Source organism: Rana temporaria, chromosome 4 (genome assembly GCF_905171775.1).
Source record: "Rana temporaria chromosome 4, aRanTem1.1, whole genome shotgun sequence".
Lineage (NCBI taxonomy): Eukaryota > Metazoa > Chordata > Amphibia > Anura > Ranidae > Rana > Rana temporaria.
In genome coordinates this window covers 12,604,826-12,627,322 of record NC_053492.1, presented here as the reverse complement: position 1 = coordinate 12,627,322, position 22,497 = coordinate 12,604,826, and the positions used below count along the sequence as shown (strand labels likewise).

At 45.7% G+C, this 22,497-nt stretch overlaps 1 protein-coding gene across 1 annotated transcript; it reads right to left on the bottom strand.

Moving 5' to 3' along the window:
• Positions 1-5,040: 5,040 nt before the first annotated feature.
• Positions 5,041-9,941, bottom strand: LOC120935529 (gastrula zinc finger protein XlCGF71.1-like; the record flags this gene model as incomplete). The annotated part of the gene is made up of 4 exons (XM_040347579.1): positions 9,849-9,941; positions 9,680-9,766; positions 9,386-9,524; positions 5,041-5,579 (listed from the first exon to the last, which is right to left on the bottom strand). Coding segments are annotated over exons 3-4 (666 nt in total), but the record flags the coding sequence as incomplete, so codon positions are not given.
• Between the last annotated feature and the right edge of the window lie 12,556 nt (positions 9,942-22,497).

Below are 22,497 nucleotides of genomic sequence, written 5' to 3'. Positions count from 1 at the left end.
GCGGGTTGTTTTATCCCTTTTTCAGACACTAGTGGGGGTTAAAAGCGGCCGAATACCTCCACAAAAATTACGGTAAAGCGCCGCTAAAAATAGCGGCGCTTTACCGCTACCGCCACCCCAGTGTGAAAGCGGCCTAATACTGTCATCTGTACACTAAGAATGCACCTTACATCACGTCGGGATTTGAATTGGCCCGCCTTGCGCCGGACTGATTTAGGATACACCGCCGCAAATTTCCAGGTAAGTGCTTTGTGGATCGGGCACTAACTTGTGTAATTTGCGGCGGTGTAACTTAAATCAGAAAAGTTACGTTGCGCCCGCTGGTTGTGAATCTGACCCTCTGTTCCAGCCACATAGGAAGGTGGGTAAAGGGGCACTTTGCTACATAAGCACACATACACCTTTGGTAAGTCCTTTATTAAAATAACTCAACAATGTTATTAATTCATTGCTTACATTGTGTAAAAAATTCTGAAATGAACAAAATAGTAGCGCTATGTTCAAAAAATTATTTAGAACAATCCTAAATAAATGTGTAAAAATATACACATGCTAAACCCTAATAGACATTTGTGAGAAGTAAAAAATAAAAAAATAATAAATAACTAAATGTTCAAAGGAAAAAACGTTCATCCGGTGATAAGGAAAATAAATCAATATTAACAAGCCAAGTCCATAAGTGATTAGATTCCAAGTGATTAAACTTAAAGCGGAGGTTCACCCAAATAACATCTATATAAGACCAAATTCTTTATACTTCTAACATGTACAGTAGGCATTTTTTATTTATTTTTTAGGCTGTACATACCTTATAATCTATATTTGCAATCCGGCTTCCAGGTACTCACCCCCGCCGGAGTAGGCGTTTCCAAGCTGAGCCGCAATGTAATCTGGGAGTTCGCCCAGATGATTGATGTCCTTCAGAAAATGTTCCCCCTCCGGCGGATAAGGCCCCCCCCCCGTATTGCGTAGGCGCGTCACGAGTTTCCGAAAGGAGCCGAACATGTAGAGCCGCGAGTTAGCTCTACACGGCGCACCGACTAGGGGCTGTGTAGAGCTGACTGCGCAGGCGCCGTATAGAGCTGACTCGCAGCTCTACATGTTCGGCTACTTTTGGAAACTCCGTGACTCTTGTGACGCTCCTACGCAATACGGGGGGGGGGGGGCTTATCCGCCGGGGGGACATTTTTCTCACCACCTGCTCCGTTCGTTCACCTCTTCACCTCAAAGCACTGCACACTCTCGGTATTCTGAACTTTTTCCTGGAACATGAGTAGTATGCCGTGTAACCACTCCCAGTGGGGATCGAACGGAGCAGGTGGTGAGACTAGCGGTTTACCTTAGGTCCGCCGAGACCATAATACAACAAGCTTACTGCAAGATTGTTTTTGGTTTGGAGCCCACTGCCGAGTACATTGTTGAAGTGCCTCTATTTGTTTTGCTAAATGTGAGTGCAATGTGTGAAGGTTTCTTGTGTTGCTTTTAATAAATTAGTTTTGATATACTTCACTATTGGAGCCATTTTATTTTTACATGTGGAGCAACTTCTGACATATTGGAATACTGGTGGAATTGATTATTTTGTTTGGAGATTTATTCAGCTGTATCGCCAAGCATGTGAATGTTTTATTGGTAAGCGCAATTCCTTAGGGTGTGGAGTCACTTAGCACTATGGTGCGGTTGGAAGGTTTCAAGCAAGATTTCTTAAGAAGAATTTTTTTGGACACTTTAAGTTTAACCACTTCCATACCAGGCACTTACGCACCTTCCTGCCCAAGCCAATTTTCAGCTTTCAGCACTGTCGCACTTTGAATGACAATTGCGCGGTCATGCTACACTGTACCCAAACAATTTTTTTATCATTTTGTTCCCACAAATAGAGCTTTCTTTTGGGGGTATTTGATCACCTCTGTGATTTTTATTTTTTGCACAACAACCCAAAAAAAACAGAAAATTTTGAAAAAAAAAAAAAAATTATTTTTATTTTTTTTGTGAATAAGTACGTTTTCTTCTTCGATTACGGGCACTGATATGGCGTCACTGATGGGCACTCATAGGCGGCACTGACGGGCACTCATAGGCGGCACAGATGGGCACTTATAGGCGGCACTGATGGGCACTCATAGGCGGTACTGATGGGCACTCATAGGCGGCACTGATGGGCACTCATAGGCGGCACTGGTGGGCACTCACTGATGGGTACTTATGGGTGGCACAGATGGGCACTGATAGGTGGGCACTGGGCATGGATGGGCACTGGGCATGGATGGGCACTGAGAGGTGGCACTGATGGACACTGAGGGGCGGCACTTGTGCCCATGTTGCCAGTCAGTGCCCATTTGTGGGCACTGATTGGCATCTTTCTCATTTATTTTTTACTGCCTCCTTTCCTGGTGGTCCAGTGTGGGCATCCGAGGGGGGGCTGCGCTGATAAACAATCAGCACGAACCCCCCCTGTCAGGAAAGCCGCCGATCGGCTCTCCTCTACTCGCGTCTGTCAGGCCTCGTACAGATGACCCAACATGTCCGCTGACCGTTTTCATCGGACATGTCCGCTGGGATCATTTGGTCTGATGGCTGTACACACCATCAGACCAAATTCCCCGCGGACAGGATACGCGGTGACGATGACGCGGCGACGTACGCGACCCCGGACGTTCAATGCTTCCACACATGCGTCGAATCACTTCGACGCATGCGAGGGATTTCGGCTGAGCGGACATGTCCGATGAGTCGTACTGACCATCGGACATGTCCGACGGACATGTTTCTTAGCATGCTAATAAACATTGGTCCGCTGGAAACCTATCCGCTAGGCCGGGAATCCGGTCCGGTCGGCCCTACACACGACCGAACATGTCCGCGGAAACTGGTCCGCAGACCAGTTTCAGCAGATATGTTCGGTCGTGTGTACGAGGCTTCAGACGCCAGCGAGGAGGAGCCATCAACGGCTCTTCCTGTTTACATCGTGATCAGGTGTGATTGGACACGGCTGATCACGTGGTAAAGAGCCTCTGCCGGAGGCTCTTTAACGAGATCGGAGATGCAGGGTGTCAGACTGACACCCCGCATTACCGATCGTCTCGCTGCGTGAAATCCTGCAGGACGTCAATAGACGTCCAGTCAGGATTTCACAACCACTTCCCGGACGTCAATTGTATATTGACCGGCCGGGAAGTGGTTAATCACTTGGAATCTAATCACTTATGGACTTGTTAATATTGATTTATTTTCCTTATCACCGGATGAACGTTTTTTCCTTTGAACATTTAGTTATTTATTATTTTTTTATTTTTCGCTTCTCACATATGTCTATTAGGGTTTAGTATGTGTATATTTTGTCACAGATTTATTTACACATTTATTTAGGATTGTTATAAATAATTTTTTGAACATAGCGCTACTATTTTGTTCATTTCAGAATTTTTTACACACTATTTACATTTTTTAAGTAGCTGCTTTTTGGGGGGGTTCACATTGATTGGCGCAGTGGGGTGTAAAAAGGTTGAAGGGCGCATATATTTTCCTTTTTTCACTCACTGATTACATTATCCAGCGATGTAGATCAACAATGACCAACTCACAAAAACACTCAGTCCCTTAAATACCTCACATACTATTTATGTTAGGCTGACTGGTCTGTAGTTTCCTGGTATACATCTCAATATCTCCCAAGTCAGTGCCCAACCCCCTATGCCCTTTGAAAATCTCTTGCTGATTTGGCTTAAAAATTGACAGAACTGATTTAAAAAATTCTGCTCCCTTTGACCTCAGTAGGGTTTGAATTAACATTCAGAACTTAGGAGCAGTTCAGCGAACCTTGCGAGACTTGAACCCAGGAATGCTCGACTCCTCTCTACACCTGTGAGTTCTCCGATGTCTAGCAAGGCTTGATTTATTCGGAAAACAGCTTCTGCACTCCGGGCAGGGATATGGTTTCTCCCCAGTGTGGGATCTCTGATGTTTAACCAGGTCTGTTTTTTCTGAAAAACATTTCTCGCACTCGGAGCAGGAATAAGGCTTCTCTCCAGTGTGAGTTCTCTGATGTCTTACAAGGTCTGAGCTTCGTGTAAAACATTTCCCACACTCAGGGCAGCAATTCACCTTTTCCCCAGTGTGAAATCTCTGATGTCTTACAAGATCGTAGTTTTGTATAAAACGTTTCTTGCACACAGAGCAGGAATACGGCCTCAACCCCGTGTGAGATCTCTGATGCACACGAAGGCCTGATTTTTGTGAAAAACATTTCCCGCATTCGGAGCAGGAATGCGGCTTCTGACCTGTGTGAATCTTCCGATGTTTGCAAAGAGAGGACGACAGTGAAAAACATTTCCTGCACTCAGGGCAAGAATATGGCTTATCGCCCGTGTGAGATCTCTGATGCACACGAAGGACTGATTTTTGTGAAAAACATTTCCCGCACAAGGGGCAGGCACAAGGCTTCTCCCCTGTGTGAGATCTCTGATGAATAACAAGTTCTGATTTGTATGAAAAAAAATGTCCGCACTCAGGACATGAATATGGCTTTTTTGTTCCCGTGTGAGATCTCTGATGTTTAGAAAGCATTGATTTCGATGTATAACACCTACCACATTCAGGGCAGCAATACGGCTTCTCCCCTGTGTGCAGTCTCTGATGTATAACAAGGCCTGATTTCCTTGAAAAACATTTACCGCATTCAGGACAGGAATGTGGCTTATCCCCAGTGTGCAATTTCTGATGCATAACATAGGCTGATTTATAAAAAAAATGTTTGCTGCACTGAGGGCAGGAATAGGGCTTCTCCCCCGTATGAGATCTCTGATGCATAACAAGAGTTGATTTATATAAAAAACATTTGTTGCACTCTGGGCAGGAATACGGCTTCTCCCCTGTATGAGATCTCTGATGCATAACAAGGCCTTTTTTATATAAAAAACATTTGCTGCACTCAGGGCAGGAATGGAGCTTCTCCCCCGTGTGAGATCTCTGATGTACAACAAGGCTTGATTTATTTGAAAAACATTTCCCACATTCAGAGCAGGAATACGGCTTCTCCCCTGTATGAGATCTCTGATGTGTAACAAGAGTTGATTTCTTTGCAAAACATTTCCCACATTCAGAGCAGGAATAAGGCCTCTCCCCTGTGTGAGTTTTCTGATGACTAACAAGGCCTGATTTAGTTGTAAAACATTTGCCACATTCAGGGCAGCAATTTGGCTTCTTGTCTGTGTGAGATCTGCAATGTATGACAAGTTCTGATATATCTAGGAAACATTTTCCACACTCAGAACAGGAGTAAAACTTCCCACCTGTGCGAGATTTCTGATGTATAGTAAGACTTAATTCAGAGCTAAAACTTTCCCCACATTCAGGACAGGAATATTTCTCCTTCCCCTGAATTTCAGCACCATCCCTCACAGTACGAAGTTGTTTAGAGTCAGAAGGATTTGATGGTCTACCTATACTGTGAAGTCCACCATCAAGAGTTGAGGCAATTGTCTGTTTCCCTGCACAATCTCTTGTGATATACTCATCTTCCAATTTACAACCTGGAACTAAAGTGAGATAATCCGCTGAGGGTTTCTCGATGGCGTGTCCTGGAAAATATAAAAACAGAAACCAAGGATACAAGAGGGTTAGTTCACTTAAATCAAGATTCTATCTGTATCAGGCAGATTTTATCTGGGGATTTCCCAGTTACCAGCTGGGAATCTTTCCTTCTTCAGTAAAAGGACATTTGTTCCTCCTCCCAGATCACTTCTATATTCACACAGCCTTGTAATGCCGCGTACAGACGGTCATTTTTTGTGATGAAAAAAAATGACATTTTTGAAAACGTCATTTAAAATGATAGTGTGTGGGAAAAACGTTGTTTTATGTCTTCAGAAAAACGACCAAAAAAAAATTCGAACATGCTCGAATTTTTTGTGTCATTTTTCAAAATGTCGTTTTTTGTGTCAATTAAAATGATAGTGTGTGGGCAAAACGACGTTGAAAACGACGTTTTTAAACCCGCACATGCTCAGAAGCAAGTTATGAAGCGAGCTTCAATGGAACAGAGTGCCGTCATACGTGCTGAACGTAACCTCGCTTTCCTAGAGCATTTTGAAAAACGATGGTGTGTATGCTACATCGTTTTTGAAAATGAAGTTTCAAAAATTTCGTTTTTTTTCATCACTTAAAACTTCATTTTTTTTCATCGCAAAAAAACGACCGTCTGTATGCGGCATTAGAAAAGCAGGAACCAATAGGGAACGGGAGGTGCATGCTCTTCACACAACCACAAGCCTTGACAATGTGTTATGGGATGTTTGTTAAACAAGAAGTTCAAAGTATAGACTCTTAGGCTACTTTCACACATTGGCGTTGGGGGCATCGGTGGTAAAGCTGCGCTTTATCGTCGTTTTTGCTGAGCTTTTCGCCCGCTAGCGGGCTGCTTTTAACCACCCGCTAGTGGGGTGCTTTTAACCACCCGCTAGTGGGGTGCTTTTAACCCCCCGCTAGTGGCTGAAAAAGGGTTTAAAAAGCGCCCTCCAAGCGCGACTTTGCTGGCTCTTCGGCGGCACTGCCCATTGATTTCAACAGGCAGGGACGCTGTAGGAGCAGTGTATACACCGCTCCTACAGCGCCTCAAAGATGAGGCTTGCAGTGCTTTTTTTGGCGTCCTGCCAGCACACCGCTCCAGTGTGAAAGCACTCAGGCTTTCACACTGGAGTGAGAGGAGAGGCGCTTTGCAGGCATTATTTTTAGTGCTATAGTGCCTGTAAAACGCCTCAGTGTGAAAGCAGCCTTAGAACCTTTAGAATAGAACAAGTGTCCATGGTGATAAGAACTGTTTTGCCCCACTTTATGTAATTTTCTATGTAGTATTGAACTGCATTAGCTTATTATTGCTTTGTGGTATTACATAGTAGGTGAGGTTGAAAAAAGACACAAGTCCAGTTTTTTTAAACTATCGAAGCTCCCCACTAAGATCACCGCCTGTGGAAGGGAATTCCACATCCTTGCCGCTCTTACAATAAAAAACCCTCTACGTAGTTTAAGGTTAAAGGAGTTGTAAAGAAAAAAAAATGTTTCACCTTAAAGGGTCACTAAAGGAAAAAAAAAAATTTGCCTAAAATTAACCACTTGCCGACCCGCGTATTGTAAATGTACGTCCTCTTTTTAAAGATGGATATCTCAGTAACGGCAGCAGCTGCTGCCACAACTGAGATATCCATCTTTTCAGCGGGCGGCCGTATAAACGATAACGGCGGTCTCCGCGGCGGATTCGCCGCGAGATCGCCGTTAACGGTGGCGGGAGAGGGGCCCCCCCCTCCCGCTGCTCTTCCGCGCCCTCCGCCGCTTACCGGAGCCGTCGGTAGCGGCGGAGGAGATCGGATGCTGCAGCCTGAGCGGTGAGAACTTGAGTGAGGGCAAGATGGCCCCCACCTGTCCTCATAGCTTTGCTAGGCGGAAGTGACGTCAAAACGTCAGTCCTGCCCAGCGTCTTAAAGAGACATTTTTTTTTTTGTCATTTGAAAAAAATGACAGTTTAAATTTTTTTTTTTTCTTGCATTGAAGTCTAAATATGAGATGTGAGGTCTTTTTGACCCCAGATCTCATATTTAAGAGGACCTGTCATGCTTTTTTCTATTACAAGGGATGTTTACATTCCTTATAATAGGAATAAAAGTGATCAATTTTATTTATTTTTTTATTTCAGTGTAAAAAGTAATAAAATAAATAAAAATAAATAAGAAAACAAAAATAATTTTTTTTTAAAGCGCCCTGTCCCGACGAGCACGCGCGCAGAAGTGAACGCATACGCGAGTAGCGCCCGCATATGAAAACGGTGTTCAAATCACACAAGTGAGGTATCACCGCGATCGTTAGAGCGAGAGCAATAATTCTAGCCATAGAGCTACTCTGTAGCTCAAAAAATGCAACCTATAGAATTTTTTAAACGTCACCTATCGAGATTTTTAAGGGTAAAAGTTTGACGCCATGCCACGAGCGGGCGCAATTCTAAAGCGTGACATGTTGGGTATCATTTTACTCGGCGTAACATTATCTTTCACAATATATAAAAAAATTGGGCCAAATTTATTGTTGTCTTATTTTTAATTCAAAAAAGTGAATTTTTCCCCAAAAAAGTGCTTGTAAGACCGCTGCGCAAATACGGTGTGACAAAAAGTATTGCAATAACCACCATTTTATTTTCTAGGGTGTTCGAAAAAAAATATATATATAATGTTTGGGGGTTTTAAGTAATTTTCTAGCAGAAAGAACTGTTTTAGTCTTGCAAACACCAAATCTGAAAAACACCTAAGGTCTTTAAGTGGTTAATGTCTGCAAGGTAGACAGACAGAATAGTGTAATGATTCTGTTAAAAAACGAGTAAATACCTATTAAATTCCTTCATCTATATCACCTCCGGCATTCTAGTTTGTTCTCTCATTCACTTCCTGGTTTGCGGCGCTCGTTCATGTAAGAACTACATTTCCCAGTATGAATTGCGGCACGCCCAGTAATTCACACCTCCTTGAAGTCTCTAACACGTAGAGATCGTCCTGCCACACAGATGTAGTTCCCAGGAGGGGGTGAGCAGGTTACTCACCACCGCAGTAAAGCCTCCCTTCACGGTGGTGAGTAAAATCAGACAAGCAGGAAGTGAACAGAACAGAGAAGAAATAGAGCGACTTTTGAGCAAAAACGACCAATGAGGAAGTGAAAAGAGGAATGTCTGCAGGTAAAGGATGCTTATTATGAAAAAAAAAAAATCCTTTACAACCCCTTTAATGCAATCTATGCATTAAGGTGATGCCCCCGTTATACTTACCTGACCCCTCGAAAGTTCCGTACGGTCCCGAGATCCTCTTCGCCGCTCAGCCTGGCAGCTGATTGGCTAGAGCGGATGGATTGAGAGCAGCGCAGCCATTGGCTGGCGCTGCTGTCAATCACATCCAGTGATGCGGCACGCCGAGGGGCGGGGCCGAGTGATACAGTGAGAGCCTATGGCCGCTGTATCATGGGAGCACGCCCATAATTACTCACCACCATGCGAGCTCTCGCATTACTGTGGTCAGTACAGAGACAGCTGCCGAGGGACCCCCAGAAGACATGGTCCTGCCCATTGTAAATCAATGGGCACAGTGGCTATACCGCAGGCAAATCGCCGCTGCAGAGGCATTTTGCAGTGGTTTTAACCCTTTCTCAGCTGCAAGCGGGGGTAAAAGCGGCCCGTTAGCGTGGCAAATTTGACGGTAAACCGCCGCTAAAAATAGCATTGCTTTACCGCAGACACACCCACCGCCCCAGTGTGAAAGGGGTCTAAAACACCTCCTATATTAGTGTGCCTCCACTGAAACAATCAGTTTGCAGTAAGAGAGCGGAGATAACAGAAGAATATATTATGGCTCACCTGTGCTGATCTCTGTAGGAGTGTCCTCCTCCACTTTGAATGTCGTTGTCAGTTCATCCTCCTCCTTATATTGCTGATCATCCCTCACATACGTCTCTTCTACTTCACCCTCAACTTTAATGATCATCAGATCTTCACCCTAAACCAACAGAATGGCAGAAAATAAAATCTGTAACATAGAAGTATTTATGATGTGAGATCACATAGAAAATATCATCTTGTAGAGTCCACACATCGTCTCCACATGTCAGAGCGTTCAATCACTTTATGTTCCCGACCCTCAACTCCACCTACCTGATGATGGTGGGGGATGGTGTGATCTTCCTGTGTGCAATCCCAGGAATACAGGAGACGGGGACATCTCTTTCTATCTCTTCCACCCTGAATATATAAAAAAAAATCATTCATTGTTACAAACATCCTGTGTATTAATCATAAATACCAATAATTGTTCCTCATCTACCTGATCACACCGTGCATAGTTGTGATCTTTCTGTGTGGAATCCCAGGAATACAGAGGACGGGGACATCTCTCTGGTGGGTTCCCATTACTGGACCCATCTGTAGGAAACACACACACTGACTGAATACATTGTTTCTATGTGTTTATCAGATGATGGGGGATCTAGGTGGAGCCTCCGTACTGCTCTCTCCTTTACAATAAAGTCTCCTCTTACCCGGTGATGTGAGGGGCGGCTGATTGTCCATCATGACGTCCTTGTAGAGATCCTTGTGTCCTTCTAAATACTCCCACTCCTCCATGGAGAAATAGACAGTGACATCCTGACACCTTATAGGAACCTGACACACACAATGATACAGTCACCATCCAGACACACCCCTTGTCTGTTACTGGATAATGTCCCAGAATTCCCAGCACCGCTCACCTCTCCTGTCAGCAGCTCCAGCATCTTCTTGGTGACGTCTACAATCTTCTTTTTGCTGTTTCTCTCAGATGTCAGAGGGCGAGGTGGAGGCACTGTGATGGTCATATGATCGCCAGACTTCAGAAGAATAAAACTCTGTATTAAAGAACAAATACAAATATAATGTTTTAATCACAGAATCCTCCTCACCTCTCCGGTCAGGTCTGTGTTTTATTAATAGAGATAAGAGTCATGTCATGTGACCTTCCAGAATCTTCCTCACCTTTCCGTCAAGTCTGTGTTTTAAAAATAGAGATAAAAGTGATGTCATGTGACCTCCCAGAATCCTCCTCACCTCTCCGGTCAGCAGGTAGATGATCTCCAGGGTGAAATTTAGTATCTTCTCAGTCATGTGACTCCGGTCCTCCTCCATCCTCATTGATGTGGTCATGTACTCTATGCAGGTTTCTCTATAGGATAGGCAACCTTTGAGAGGTGGAAATTTACCTGAACAACATGGAATAAGTCAAAGATCATCGGGGTGTGGTGCCCTTTTAAAAAAACAAAAAACAATTAAGTAGCAAGACCCTAATAAAAAGGTAAGGATGGCATAGGGAAAACGTAGAAAAATCTAAAATAACTAATGTCGCTGTAAAAATACTGTATAAATAGCCTAAATAGCCTGCCTTAACAGTTAGCTTCTGTGGGACACTTGACGTTAACTTCAATTCACAATATTGTTCATGAGTGAGTGAGTGAGTGAAAAACTTATATAGCGCTGCACATGCGAACTAAATCGCCTCTGGGCGCTCGTTTGTCCATTTCTCCTTTGAACTCAAAAGAGATGGGTTTTGATCTTTCTCCTAAAAGTCAAGTGATTCTCCTCCAACCGAATGCTGGTTGGTAAAGCGTTCCATAGTCTGGGGCCCTGGAGCGCAGATCTTCGTTCCCCCTTGGATTTGTATCTGGCTTTGGGTATTTGGAGTAGATTTTGATTGGTGGATCGCAGAACGCGATTGGAGTTGCAAGCTTTTAGTTTTTCGCATAGATATTGGGCGGCATTTCCCCGAATACACTTATGCGTCAGACAGAGTGCTTTAAAAGTAATTCTGTCTTTTACAGGTAACCAATGAAGGGATCTTCATTGGTTACCTGTCTGGAGAGTAACTCATCACCTTAAGTCGTACACAGAAATGTATCATGAAGGCAGAACAAATACTACAGGCTGACTTGCTTGACTAGTTTCAGGCCTGGCTGTCTGCTCCGAGTTTTCATCTGGTTTGAGCTCTGTCCAGTGTAAGTTATATGTAGGGAAGCGTACAGAGGTCAGTAGGATGTAGGGCAGTGTACAGAGGTCAGTAGGATGTAGGGCAGTGTACAGAGGTCAGTAGGGCAGTGTACAGATGTCAGTAGGATGTAGGGCAGTGTACAGGGATCAGTAGGATAAAGGGCAGTGTACAGGGATCTGTAGGATAAGGGGCAGTTCACAGAGGTCAGTAGTATGTAGGGCAGTGGACAGAGGTCAATAGGATGTAGGGCAGTGTACAGAGGTCAGTAGGATATAGAGCAGTGTATGGAAGTCAGTAAGATGTAGAGCAGTGTACGGAGGTCAGTAAGATGCAGGGACGTGTACAGAGGTCAGTAAGATGCAAGGAAGTGTACAGAGGTCAGTAGAATGTAGGGCAGTGTACAGAGGTCAGTAGGATGTAGGTCAGTAGTATGTAGAGGGGTCAGAAGGGCAGAAGTCAGCGGGGTAGAGAACAATAGGGCAAATGATAGTAGAGCATTGTTCAGGGGTCAGTAGGGCAGGGGTCAGTAACGCAGTGTAAAGGGGTCATCAGTGCAGAGGTCCGCAGAGTAGACAACAATAGTGCAAATGACAGTAGGGCAGTATGTAAGCAGTTGTTTACGTAGTGCCTGTGAATATTTTAGCCCTTTCTGAACTGTGGGGTTCCTGCTTTAACTGCATTGTTATTTATATTAAAATTCTAACACTTGTTTTTAAAGCGTTTCACGGGCTAGGACCCGCCTATCTATGTGAGAAATTGAATAGACATGTTACTGGCCGCTCCCTTAGATGGAGCTGTCAATTCTGTTTGGAACAGCCAAAGAATCGGCTGAAAAAATGGGGGGGGGCAGGGCTTTTTCTGTCCTTGGCCCGAGAGAGTGGAATCTACTTCCCCTAAGTCTTAGACAGAGTCCTGACCTACCCACATTCAGGAGGGATCTAAAAACCTATCTGTGGGCAGAGGCAGATTGATAGGAAGAGTGAGGTTAGGGTCATTCTGGCGGGAAGCACTGCTAGATCTGTTGGGAATTGTGTGTTGTCTCTCCTTTGGTCTTATGTGATTTCTATGGTTTTGTACTGTAATGGTTTTATGGTGTTATATTGTTGTTTTATTATTTGATTTTAATTGTGGTACATATTTTATATTGTTACTATGTTAATTTATGCCTGTAACACTCGGTCCTGTTGTGAATTGTTAAGGTCTGGAAGCGTTTCGATACCTTCGGGTGATTCTACGCTATACAAGCAACAAGCAATAAACAATAAACAATAAACAATATATGAGTTGTTTAATTTGTGAGTTACAGGCTGCCCAGAGCTAGGACGGGGTTAAGGTGATTCTTTCTCTTTCCCGGGTGTTCGTGGCTCTGGCCATTGCAGTTGGTCCATAATAACAAAGGGAGAGCTCAGAGTCGCCTCACCCCATGGGTCTGTTGCAAGATGTCATCTGTGACCCCTGCCTTTGGGTCCCTCCTTGGGATTTACTGCCTGGAACTCAGACACTGCCTCTAATGGACTAAAAGGACTCTTAGGCCTTGTACACATGACCGGACAGTCCGCTGAAAACGGTCCACCGGACCGTTTTCAGCGGACATGTCCGGTCGGAGATTTCTGTCTGATGGTTGTACACACCATCAGACAGAAATCCGCGCGTAAACAATACGCGGGGACGTGGCCGCGGCGGCGACGTGGGCGGCCCTGGAATTTCAAAGCTTCCACGCATGCGTCGGAACATGGTTCCAGCGGACAGGTTTCTTAGCATGCTAAGAAACATTTGTCCGCTGGAAACTGTCCGATCCGCCGGACAATTGTCCGGTCGGGCCTACACACGACCGAATATGTCTGCTGAAACTGGTCCGTCGGACCAGTTTCAGCGGACAGATCCGGTCGTGTGTACGGGGCCTTACTGTACCTGCTAAGTAATGACCTGGGCAGCCATGATAGTTAGCTGGGGAAGGACTGTTCCATTTGTCTACTGCTGCTGTACTGACCTGTTGCATTTCCAGTAAAAGCTAATTAACCATTCTATGCCCTGTCTGAAGTTACTTAAAGAAGGAGTATGAAAGTAAATGATGTATCCAAATTAACACAACCTGATAAGTACAAACAGTAGTAAAGAGAAGGAACGGAAGGGCCACCACAGCAGGTTCACTCAGCATAGGAGTTTGTGCAGTTGCTATGGATAACCAAGTACTGGTGTGGAAGAAATAGCAGCCAGACATTGGAAAAGTGGCACCGGCATGAGTGACAGGTCTTCTGGTTAGTGAGGGGGTTGGTGCTCTGACTCCCTTCCTAGCGTTTGGTGCCTTTTAAAGAATTTGAGACTGAACCCACGGCATGGAGACCCCATGGATCCAGCCACAGGTATGGGAGTACCGAAGGAGCTAAACTAAGTGCACATAGAGAGGTCTATGGCGGGAGGCTTGGTGCATGGCCGAACCCCTACCGTACGGCTCACTTTTAAGTACAGAGTGTTGCCTTAATGTTGAGTCCACATGACCGCGGCCCCACCTGGTCCCGGGCATTAGTAAGCATGCACACAAGAAAGGTACCCTTCCACATGTAAGGAATGTTGGTCCTGCCCACAAGTAGTGTGTGATTTCACCCATGTGCAGAGCAGGGAAGTGTCAGTTGTCACATTCCTCTGGCATGCTGATCCCTGCTAACCCTCCTTTCTCATCATCCAATATCATCTCATCATCCTGGGATGGACGGGGGAGGAGGGCTGGCAGGGATCAGTGCAGTACCCTTTATGCATTTATTTAGGAGAAACTTCAGGAATAGACAAGTTCTGTTTGTTTCCTTCTGAATTTAAATTCAAACAAAGTTGTGTTATTCTGAGATTCAAATGTATTCGAACCTCCGAAAGACAATAGTAGCGAATTTCATAAATCAAAATAATGTGCCACGCTATACAAAAAAAAGTGTACACCAATACATATATGAAATACACATATTAATCCATAACTTAAAAAAAATGTTGCTAACATGCCAATAATGTATCATAAGTGACTAATATATAATTATCACAAAGTGCTGATGTGCCAATAAACTAACATAAAAATCATCAAATGAGTGAAACAAAAAGTGCACAAATCATAACTTTTAAAAAAGTCCTCTTATAATTTTCAAATAAACGAATTCTTTGTGATGGTGCTCCAAATAAATCCACAGTGATGTCAAACTCGTGCCCCCCCCCGTGTGATTCTGCTCACCTCAGGGTCTGTGACCGCACAATTAAGTTTGGTCTACAACACAGTTGAACCACCTCTGGGCTCTATGGTAAGTGGACTTTGCAGGATCCTATGTTGTGCAATGGTGCTTGTCCTCAATACATGTATAAAAAAATAGCCTGGTATAGTGTTTTATCGGTTAAAAAAACATTTAATAAAAGACAAAGGCCCGGATTCACAAAGGAGTTACGACGGCGTATCTCCAGATACGCCGTCGTAACTCTTGAGTGCGGGCCGTCGCAACTCGGCGCCTGATTCATAGAATCAGATACGCCTCACTGTTGCCTACATACGAACGGCGTAAGTCTCCTACGCCGTCGTATCTTAGGGTGCATATTCACGCTGGCGCTTCCGTATATTTCGTGACGAATATGCTAATTAGCTAGATACGCCGATTCACGAACGTACGCGGGCCGGGCGTATCAAGATACTTAGGGCCAAATCCTCAGCCAGGCGGCGTAACTTAACTTTCAGCAGTTAAGTTACACTGACTTAAAGTTTCTACCTAAGTGCCTGATCCACAAAGCACTTACCTAGAAATTTCAGGCCGTGTAACTTAAGTGCCGCCGTCGTAAGGCGGTCCTCCTCTCCAGGGGGCGTTTATAATTTAAATGAGGCGCGCTCCCGCGCCGGCCGTACTGCGCATGCGTGTGACGTAATTTTCCCGACGTGCAGCGCGCGAACGTAATTGACGCCGGGCGGCTTTGTGGATTGCGACGGGACACTAAAGTTGCGACGGGTGAAAAAAAATATACGCGCCGGGAAAATAAATAATTATTAAAAAAAATGACAGCGTCGCTCAGCATGCATTCCTGAGAGGGAGAACTCCATGCCAATTTTCAAAGAAAAAACCGGCATGGGTTCCCCCCCCAGGAGCATACCAGGCCCTTAGGTCTGGTATGGGTTGTAAGGAGACCCCCCCACGCCGAAAAATCGACGTAGGGGGTCCCCCTACAATCCATACCAGACCCGTATCCAAAGCACGCTACCCGGCCGGTCAGGAAGGGAGTGGGGACGAGCGAGCGCCCCCCCCCCCCTCCTGAGCCGTGCCAGGCCGCATGCCCTCAACATGGGGGGGTTGGGTGCTCTGGGGCAGGGGGGCGCACTGCGGGCCCCCCCACCCCAGAGCACCCTGTGCCCATGTTGATGAGGACAGGACCTCTTCCCGACAACCCTTGCCGTTGGTTGTCGGGGTCTGCGGGCGGGGGGCTTATCAGAATCTGGGAGTCCCCTTTAATAAGGGGGTCCCCAGATACCGGCCCCCCACCCTAAGTGAATGGATATGGGGTACATCGTACCCCTATCCATTCACCTGGAGGCAAAAAGTAAAAGTTAGTAAACACACAACACAAGGGTTTTTAAAATAATTTATTATTCTGCTCCGGATGCCCCCCCTGTCTTCTTTATTAGCTCTATTACCAGGGGGGGCTTCTTCTTCCACTCTCCGGGGGTCTTCTCCGCTCTCCGGGGGGGGCTTCTTCTTCCGCTCTCCGGGGGGGGGCTTCTCCGGACTCCGGGGGTCTTCTTCTATCTTCTTCCCTCTTCCGCTGTTGACTCGGCGAACCCCGGTTCTTCTGCAGATGTCCGATGCCTTCTTCTTCAGCGCTGGCTGCCTGCTATCTTTGTGTGTTAGCTCAATTTCTAACAGGCAGCCGGCGCGGTCTTCTGTGACGTCACCTTCTTCTCTTCTGTTCTTCTCCCCTCTTCCGATGTTGACTCGTCGCCTCTTGTCACTGTAATGATGGAAGCGCGCCTTGCATCCCATTTATATAGGCATCACCGTCCCATCATGCTCCGGCAGGTACCCACGTGGTGGGTGCCTACCCACGTGCACCCACCACGTGGGTACCTACCGGAGCATGATGGGACGGTGATGCCTATATAAATGGGATGCAAGGCGCGCTTCCATCATTACAGCGACAAGAGGCGACGAGGCAACATCGGAAGAGGGGAGAAGAAGAACCTGACGTCACAGAAGACCGCGCTGGCTGCCTGTTACTAATTGAGCTAACACACAAAGATAGCAGGCAGCCAGCGCTGAAGAAGAAGGCACCGGACAGCTGTAGAAGAACCGGGGTTCGCCGAGTCAACAGCGGAAGAGGGGAGAAGATAGAAGAAGACCCCCGGAGTCCGGAGAAGCCCCCCCCGGAGAGCGGAGAAGACCCCCGGAGAGTGGAAGAAGAAGCCCCCCCTGGTAATAGAGCTAATAAAGAAGACAGGGGGGCATCCGGAGCAGAATAATAAATTATTTTAAAAACCCTTGTGTTGTGTGTTTACTAACTTTTACTTTTTGCCTCCAGGTGAATGGATAGGGGTACGATGTACCCCATATCCATTCACTTAGGGTGGGGGGCCGGTATCTGGGGACCCCCTTATTAAAGGGGACTCCCAGATTCCGATAAGCCCCCCGCCCGCAGACCCCGACAACCAACTGCCAACGGCAGTGCGCCCCCCTGCCCCAGAGCACCCAACCCCCCCATGTTGAGGGCATGCGGCCTGGCACGGCTCAGGAGGGGGGGGGGGCGCTCGCTCGTCCCCACTCCCTTCCTGACCGGCCGGGTAGCGTGCTTTGGATACGGGTCTGGTATGGATTGTAGGGGGACCCCCTACGTCGATTTTTCGGCGGAGGGGGGGTCTCCTTACAACCCATACCAGACCTAAGGGCCTGGTATGCTCCTGGGGGGGAACCCATGCCGGTTTGGATTTTACAAATTGCCGTGGAGTTCTCCCTCGGGAATGCATACCAAATGCCGTCGCTTGAATGGGCCTTTACAAGGTGTGACTAACTTTACACTTTGTAAAAGCAGCCCTAGTTTTACACTTGGCAAACTAACACTTACGGCGAAAAAAACTAAGCACAAAAGCTTTGAGGATCGCCCTAAGTGCTAATTTGCATACCAGAAGAGGCATTTCGACTCGAAATGCCCCCAGTGGCGGATGCGGTACTGCATCCTAAGATCCGGCAGTGTAAGTCCCTTACAGATGTCGGATCTTCTGCCTAACTTAGGAAAACTGCTTCTGAGGATCAGTTCCAAAGTTAGAACCAGAGATACGACGGCTTACGCCGGAGTATCTCTTTTGTGGATATGGCCCTTAGTTTACGTAAGGCGTCGGACCGGCGTAAAGTTACCCCTCATAAAGCAGGGGTAAGTCATGTTAGGTATGGACGTCGGAAACGTACGAACAGCGTCGTATTTTACGACGTTTGCGTAAGTCGTCCGTGAATGGGGCTGTGCGTAGGTTACGTTCACGTCGACTAAGCATTGAGCGGGCGTAATTTAACTTTAAAAATTCGACGTGATACTGAGCATGCACACGCATGCGCCGTTCGTAAAAAAAAAAGTAATTTACGTGGGGTCACGAAACATTTACATACAACACGCCCCCTAACAGCCTAGTTAGAATTGGGCGGGGTTACCTTGTGTCAGATACACTACGCCGCCGTAACTTACAGCGCAAGTTGTTTCTGAATACAGGACATGGCGCTCTAAGTTACGGCGGAGTAGTGTATTTGAAATACGCTGCGCCCGCCTAAATATAGGCGTTTGTATGTGAATCTGGGCCAAAATCTCTAAGGTACTCACACTTTCTGGGTGCTTACAGTGCACAAATATACAGCTGGCAAATATATAAAATCCAGTAAGGCTATGTGTCCGTTTTGGTCTCCACCGCTGCTCAGACAATGTCTGTGATGCTTCCTGTACCGTCCTGTCCCCTCCCCAATGCGTGTCGACACAGGGATATAATGTGTCTTACTCAGGGGGATAAACAGTAGCAAATTTCTAAAAATTTGTATCAAATGATTACGAAACAAAACAAAATTAATTTGTTTCATTCGGATGTTTGAAGGATCCAAATTCATTGACAATAGCTGGTTGTTAAGGAGCGGGCCAGCAAGCTGGCTGCTGCGTCCTTAACAGCCGTGACTTATCTGCAGGCAGCGGTATTCCCTGCTGTCAGCAGAATGTAAACAAAACAAAAAAAAGCGTGCCCCCAAAACCCATACCAGACCCTTCTCTGAGCATGCCAGGAAAGGAAGGAGAGGATGAGCAAGCACCTCCCTCCTGAATCATACAAGGCCACATCCCTTCGACATGCTTTGGGGTAGGGGGGCTCCCCCCAAAGCACCTTGTTCCCATGTTGATGGGGGACAAGGGGTTCTTCTCCACAACACTGACCCAGTGGTTGGAGGAGCTTATAAAAATCTGGAAGCCCCCTTTAACAAGGGAGCCCCCATATTAGGGTTGCTATCTCATCCCTTTAAACCCAAACACATTAATTACACAGGTTCTGTGTCTGATTAAGGTGGTAAATAAATTCACTTAGTATCTGCATTAAATTAGCCGCTAACCTGTGTAATTAATATGTGTTATGGTTTTAAGGGATGAGATGGCAACCCTACCCTAGGTCCTGCCCCCCCCCCCCCCCCATGTAAATGAGAACAAGACATTTATTTAACAAAAAAACACAGCCCGCACGATTAAAAAAAATAATACGCCACCCACCGAACACTAATGCAATCCGATTCATGTCCTAACTGTCAGTTCGCAGTGCGATATGCGAGCTGAAATTGGGATGACATTACCATTGTATAACACTCCCCAGCAGTTCGCATATGGCAGTGTGAACTGCCGTGCGAGTTGGGTGTGATTCTGGTGTTTGGTCCAAATGCGGTGTCATATCAGCCATACTATCTGTATGGCTGAAATCGCATCGCACAGACATCGCATGTGATTTGCGCTGGTGGTGCGAATCACTTGCGATCTCACAGAGCACACTAATGTGAACCAGCCCTAAGCTCATTCAGCCTTACTGGGGGTAAGTATAAAAAGTGAGAAATCCACCCCTCCCCCACATCCTGGTAATATAAAGTAATGTTGCATCTGTGATCAGGTGACCTCAGACACACACTGCACTGTAATAATAATAATAAGATCATTCAAGCTTCTACTCTGCCCAGCTCTGACTAAATACATCTTCCCTAATCACTTGTATATGTATATTCTGATGGCTGTTCACTGCAGCATACATTTCCTCATCACACTGAACTGTGGATCACACCCCCTATTATAAGAAACATCTAGTCAAAACACAGGAAAGGCAGCCAATCCTGGGAGAGCAGGAGGGGAGGGGGATGTAAATTGTGAACTTTTTACACAGGCTGTGCATGTCTCCAAGCTAGTGCACAAGATATGTAAAGGAAGGACTTTGGTTTTTCTCTGCAAGTCTTTTTATTTTCACTGAATAAAAAGAGGATTGCTCAGAGCTGTATTAACTCTGTGTGGCCAGACTGGACACAGATGATAGGTAATCTTATTCTCTACATTGCGACGTCAAAAAATAAATAAATAAAATTCGGGTTTACATCCACTTTATTTTCTGGCAGAGATGGGAAAGTCCAGTAGGCCTCAAAAATTAATGGAACTATTTCTCGTGGAATCAGTTAAGGCAAGGTGATGGTCTCAAATGCTATGTGGATTAGCCTAAAGTTTTACAAGCTGGTGTTTAAGAAGAGACATGTTAGAACAATGATAGTAGCTTTCTTACCAAACAAGAAGTTTGAACTGGTTTCAAGTGAAGAAATAAACCCATTGGGCCAGATTCAGATAGAGATACGACGGTGTATCTCCTGATACGCCGTCGTATCTCTGAGTTCCGTCGGTCGGATCTATGCGACTGATTCATAGAATCAGGTTCCGCATAGATCTCCCTAAGATCCGACAGGTGTAAGTGACTTACACCGTCGGATCTTAGGCTGCAATCTCACGCTGGCCGCTAGGTGGCGCTTCCGTTTGTATACGCGACGAATATGCAAATGAGGAGTTACGCCGATTCAGAAGCGAACGACCGCCCAGCGCTTTTTTTTTTACGTCGTTTGCGTTCGGCTTTTTTCCGGCGTATAGTTACCCCTGGGTCTATGAGGTGCAGCCAGTGTTAAGTATGGCCGTCATTCCCGCGTCGAGTTTTGAAATTTTTACGTCGTTTGCGAATACGGATGGACGTAATTTACGTTCACGACGAAAGCAATGACGTCCTTGCGACGTCATTTAGAGCAATGCACACTGGGAGATTTTACGGACGGCGCATGCGCCATTCAAGTAAAACGTAAAAAACGCGGGGTCAAGGGAAATTTAAATAAAACACGCACCCTATATCCCCATTTGAATTACGCGGCCTTACGCCGCAACACATACGCTACGCCGCTCTAACTAAGGGCGCAAGTTCTTTGTGAATAAAGAACTTGCGCCCAAAGTTAGAGCGGCGTAACGTATCGGAGATACGTTACGCGGGCCGGACAGATACGCCAATGAATCCGGCCCATAGTGGGGTAGATTTTAGTAAACACCAATGTGATTCTAGCTGTATTACAGACAATGGATGATATTGAGCAAGAAGAGTCCATAAGAAGAATTTGTTTAACCACTTAAGCCCCGGACCTTTAGGCAGCTAAATGCCCAGGCCAGGTTTTGCGATTCGGCACTGCGTCGCTTTAACAGACAATTGCGCGGTCATGCGACGTGGCTCCAAAACAAAATTGGCGTCCTTTTTTCCCCACAAATAGAGCTTTCTTTTGGTGGTATTTGATCACCTCTGCGGTTTTTATTTTTTGCGCTATAAACAAAAATAGAGCGACAATTTTGAAAAAAATTCAATATTTTTTACTTTTTGCTATAATAAATATCCCCCAAAAACATATATAAACATTTTTTTTTCCTCAGTTTAGGCCGATACTTATTCTTCTACCTATTTTTGGTAAAAAAAAATCGCAATAGGCGTTTATCGATTGGTTTGCGCAAAATGTATAGCGTTTACAAAATAGGGGATAGTTTTATTGCATTTTTATTAATTCTTTTTTTTTTTACTACTAATGGCGGCGATCAGCGATTTTTTTCGTGACTGCGACATTATGGCGGACACTTCGGACAATTTTGACACATTTTTGGGACCATTGTCATTTTCACAGCAAAAAATGCATTTAAATTGCATTGTTTATTGTGAAAATGACAGTTGCAGTTTGGGAGTTAACCACAGGGGGCGCTGTAGGAGTTAGTGTTCACTTAGTGTGTGTTTACAACTGTAGGGGGGTGTGGCTGTAGGACTGACGTCATCGATCGAGTCTCCCTACATAAGGGATCACTCGATCGATGCAGCGCCATAGTGAAGCACGGGGAAGCCGTGTTTACATACGGCTCTCCCCGTTCTTCAGCTCCGGGGAGCGATCGCGACAGAGCGGCTATAAACGAATAGCCGCGCCGTCGTCCCTGATCGCTCCCCGCGGGTATCCGACTGCCGCATGTAGCGGGGGGGTCCCGATCGGACCCCCCACCCGCTAGAAGGCAAGGACGTACATGTACGCCCATTTGCCTGTACGTGCCATTCTGTGGACGTACATTTACATGCGGCGGTCGGGAAGTGGTTATATAGCTGGGCTAGTATCCTGTCTTCAGGAGAAGACAGTCTAAAGTCCGATCTTAACAACCAGAGAAACATCCAAGTGTTGCATAATTCTTCTTATATATCTGTATATATAGATATATGACCATAAATGATGCATATGCGACTTCTCTGACATTTTAAGAAAACCTCTGTATACATGTTGCATTATAAATACATATGATATTAAAAGTAATGCTGCGTACACACGACCGTTTTTCGGGTTCTAAAAATTTACGTTTTTTTTTATGTCATTAAAAACGATCGTGTGTGGGCTCCAGAGCATTTTTC